At 37.8% G+C, this 3,742-nt stretch overlaps 2 protein-coding genes across 2 annotated transcripts; one reads left to right on the plus strand and one right to left on the minus strand.

Moving 5' to 3' along the window:
• Positions 1 to 3: 3 nt before the first annotated feature.
• LOC104960846 (fucolectin) lies at positions 4 to 2,244 on the plus strand (the record flags this gene model as incomplete). The annotated part of the gene is made up of 5 exons (XM_010789020.1): positions 4 to 149; positions 357 to 511; positions 949 to 1,228; positions 1,454 to 1,604; positions 1,850 to 2,244. Coding segments are annotated over 4 exons (732 nt in total), but the record flags the coding sequence as incomplete, so codon positions are not given.
• A 184-nt stretch (positions 2,245 to 2,428) lies between these two features.
• Positions 2,429 to 3,736, minus strand: LOC104960845 (fucolectin-1-like; the record flags this gene model as incomplete). The annotated part of the gene is given in 3 exon segments (XM_010789019.1): positions 2,429 to 3,163; positions 3,165 to 3,252; positions 3,471 to 3,736. Coding segments are annotated over 3 exon segments (417 nt in total), but the record flags the coding sequence as incomplete, so codon positions are not given.
• Positions 3,737 to 3,742: the final 6 nt, after the last annotated feature.

The raw sequence follows: 3,742 nt of genomic DNA on the forward strand, positions 1-3,742 counted from the left end.
AACCCCTGGTGGAGGGTGGACCTGCTGGAGTCGTACATCGTCACTTCCATCATCATCACCAACAGAGCAGACTGCTGCGCTGAAAGGCTCAACGGGGCAGAGGTTCACATCGGCAACTCTTTGAAAGACAATGGTGCCGCAAACCCAGTGTGAGTGATCTTAAAGACTTCATAGTCTATATAGTAGAGGACTATATAATCACCAAAGACGTATACATAAACATGTGACGTTTGATGTTTGAAATACTGCCTTCTTCTGGCAGGTTATTTGTAATTTATTCTTTTATACGTTTATACTTTTAAAGTACTGGAGTTTTAAAATAATGTTCTCCGATGCTTCCTCTTTCTCTTCTTTAGGGCTGCTGTTATTCCTCACATCCCAGTTGGCAGGTCTTTAAAAATCACTTTTACCGGACTTGTGGAGGGACGTTTTGTGACTGTGGTTCTACCCGGTTTAAAAAGGATCCTTACACTCTGCGAAGTGGAAGTCTACGGGTTCCATGCCCCAACTGGTGAGAGTTGAATATATTTGGATGAAGTGTCACATGGTTTGATTTTCGAGTTGATGCCTCTGCCTCTTTTTATATAAAACTGCTTTCATTTGAAAAACTTCAGGCACTTCCTGTCACTACAGTAATAAAGATAATCTCTCTTTAATTAGATTAGTTACTTGTGAGGAGAACAGTTCTCAACAGTCTCCTGGACTCTTGTTGAAGAAAACAATTTATAAATGTACACTAGTAGCTGCTGGTTCATCCCTCCAGTTTTGCAATTCTGATCTAAATAAAAAACATGCATCCTCACAACTTTCACTGCAGTTAGGAGAATTACAAATACTTGTGGAATCCACTTTCAAGGCATACACAGATTGGGGCCACATTGTTTTTCAGAAAGCATCAAGGAAAACCCATTATCAGTGTTGATATTTCCAAATATGTGCTTTGTGCAGCAGAGAACCTGGCAATCCAAGGAAAAGCCACACAGTCATCGCTTCATTCTACAGGCATTGCAAGCAATGCTATTGATGGGAATCGAAACACCCTCTGGAGCCAGGCTTCTTGTACTCACACCGCATCCGAATTGAACCCTTGGTGGCGCCTGGACCTGGGCAAAACCCACAAAATATTTTCTGTTAACATAACCAACTCCAGAGATGTTAATTTACAACTTGTTGGAGCTGAGATTCGAGTTGGAGATACTCTTCAGAACAATGGCAACAGCAATCCCAGGTACTTTAATGTCCATTAACTAAACATTTGAACATTTATAGAGTTGTCATTGGGTATGTTTGAATAAACTAATTATGCGCGATAAAAACATTATAATTATTGAACATAGGTTAGGCATAACATAGCAGTATCTTACATTTCTCACAATAGAAATAAGAAATCTTTCTGAGAGTCTATTTATTTAACTGATTTTTGATGTGTTAAAGTATGTTCTTCTTCTTCAAGGTGTGCTGTGATCTCAAGAATTCCTCCAGGTTTCACTGAAAGCTTTCAGTGTAACGGGATGGACGGTCGCTACGTTAACATCGTCATACCTGGGAGAAGCGATTACCTAGCCCTGTGTGAGGTGGAGGTGTACGGCTCCAGACTGGATTAGGTGAATACAGTTCAATCTCAGTTTCAGCCAAACACTCATCATTATAACTTTGGTGAAGGTAAGATTTACTGCAGGGCTGTTTTACTAAGCTGCATTTTAGATACAGTGTGCCAAAAAAACTGTCAACTAAGTGTATCTGGCTCTTCGGAGGCAACAGACTTAAGAAGGTAAAAAAGAATATCAAAATGATTCCAATAAAAACATCCAATTACCAAAGATAAAACTATTTATCTTGCCAATTACAGGGCTTACACCGACAACAGCTCAATCTAGGCACTTCCAGTTCAAGTCTTTCAAAGGACCAAGTACAGAGTGTTCTGGTACTTTAACAGGCGGCCGGTGCCCACAAGAAAGCCACCGGACCCCCATGCTGACCCCCAATGCGCTATAAAGCTTCCCAATGCTTCTAGTACTGGTATGGGTAATATTGAAATGAATTATGTTGTGAATGTATATGTATAAACGTTATACTTTTGTATTTGTACTGATCATACTGTGTTTTTTAAAGCTATTGCTGAATTGTTTTTGAATAAGTTCAAGATCTATAAAACTGAGCTTTAGTACGGTCATTGCCTGCATTTAGATATTAAGAACAGTTCTCAACAGTCACCTGGACTCTGGATAGATGAAGAAAATACAATTTACGTACAACTAGTATTATATGATGTTGTTTTTGCTGAAATAAATTGAAAGGATAAAACAAACGTTTTTCTTTAACCTGTATTCATTCATTCCTCATTGGACAGTTATATTGTGTTAAATGTTAACATTATTATCACCTACTGAGGTTTAAGGGTGCTTGAAACTCACACAGACACATAGTCCAGTAAATGGAAAGTTTTATTCTTGCAACATGTAAGTAAATAAGGAGTGTACATATATGTTTAGGTTACATTATGACATTAGTTGAACGTACATTGCAACAATGTTAACATGCAATTCCCCAAAACATACATTTGTACTTCCTGGTCAGATTATAAGAGATAAAATAGTAAAGTTAAGGTATATTTGTACTATATGCTGATCATACAAGGTATACAATCACAGTTTGAATTGATCATTTGCATCTGGATTATAATATTGATGATGAAAAAGGCATTCAAAAAATGTGTTGTGACATCATCAAAAGCAGAAAATAAAACCAGAGAAGATCTGATCGGTTCATGGATTTCTGTAAAAACGTTTTTTTTACACCGATTGACTATAATGTATTTAATTTATTAGATACATATATGTCCCGTCGCAGGCCAAATTGGTCGCTTTCCATATTTTCTTAATTATAAATGCGACAGTTTAACACAATAAAAGTAGAGTGGAAACATTAATCCGTTAATATTCATTATGTTTGGCAAGCCACATTACTTTTTTGTTGGAGAGTCTCTGGTTAAACAAGGTACAAGTCCCATCAATATGCAGCTAGCAAAAGAAGATGAAGCTATGATTGAAATTAAAGTATCAATAAGATAATCAGATGTTGAAAATCGTTCTCCTCAGACCTAATCCAGTCTGGAGCCGTACACCTCCACCTCGCAGAAAACCAGGTACTGGTATCTCCCAGGAGATGAAGATGTTGACGTAGCGACCGTCCATCCCGTTACACTCAAAGGTTTCGGTGAAACCTGCAGGGATGCTTGAGATCAAAGCACACCTAGCAGAAGAAGACATGTGTTTGTCTTTGAATGATCATTTGAACACATTTTGGTACAAATATTTTAAAGAGATATTACTGTGAGTATTGCCAAACTTATATATTATTATATTATATTTATAGAGCATACAAGTGTGGTTCCAAACAAAACTAATGACAAATATTCAATCACAAACTTTTAACTACAGTAGTAACACAATTAAAGGTCTGTAAAGTACCTGGGGTTGCTGTTGCCATTGTTTTCCAGAGAATCTCCAATTCTGATCTCAGCTCCATTAAGTCGTGTCGCCCCATTATCTAGAGTATTGGTAACTTTGACAGAAAATATTTTGTGGGTTTCAACCAGGTCCAGACGCCACCAAGGGTTAAGATTGTTCTGTGTGTGGATACAAGAACCCTGACCCCATTGACTTGCACGATTTCCATCAATGGCATTGTAAGCTAAGCCTTGGAAAACATACACTGATGACTGTGAAGCTTTTCCCTGGAG

Source organism: Notothenia coriiceps, unplaced genomic scaffold, assembly GCF_000735185.1.
Source record: "Notothenia coriiceps isolate Sejong01 unplaced genomic scaffold, NC01 NC01_scaffold00032443, whole genome shotgun sequence".
Taxonomy (NCBI): Eukaryota; Metazoa; Chordata; class Actinopteri; order Perciformes; family Nototheniidae; genus Notothenia; species Notothenia coriiceps.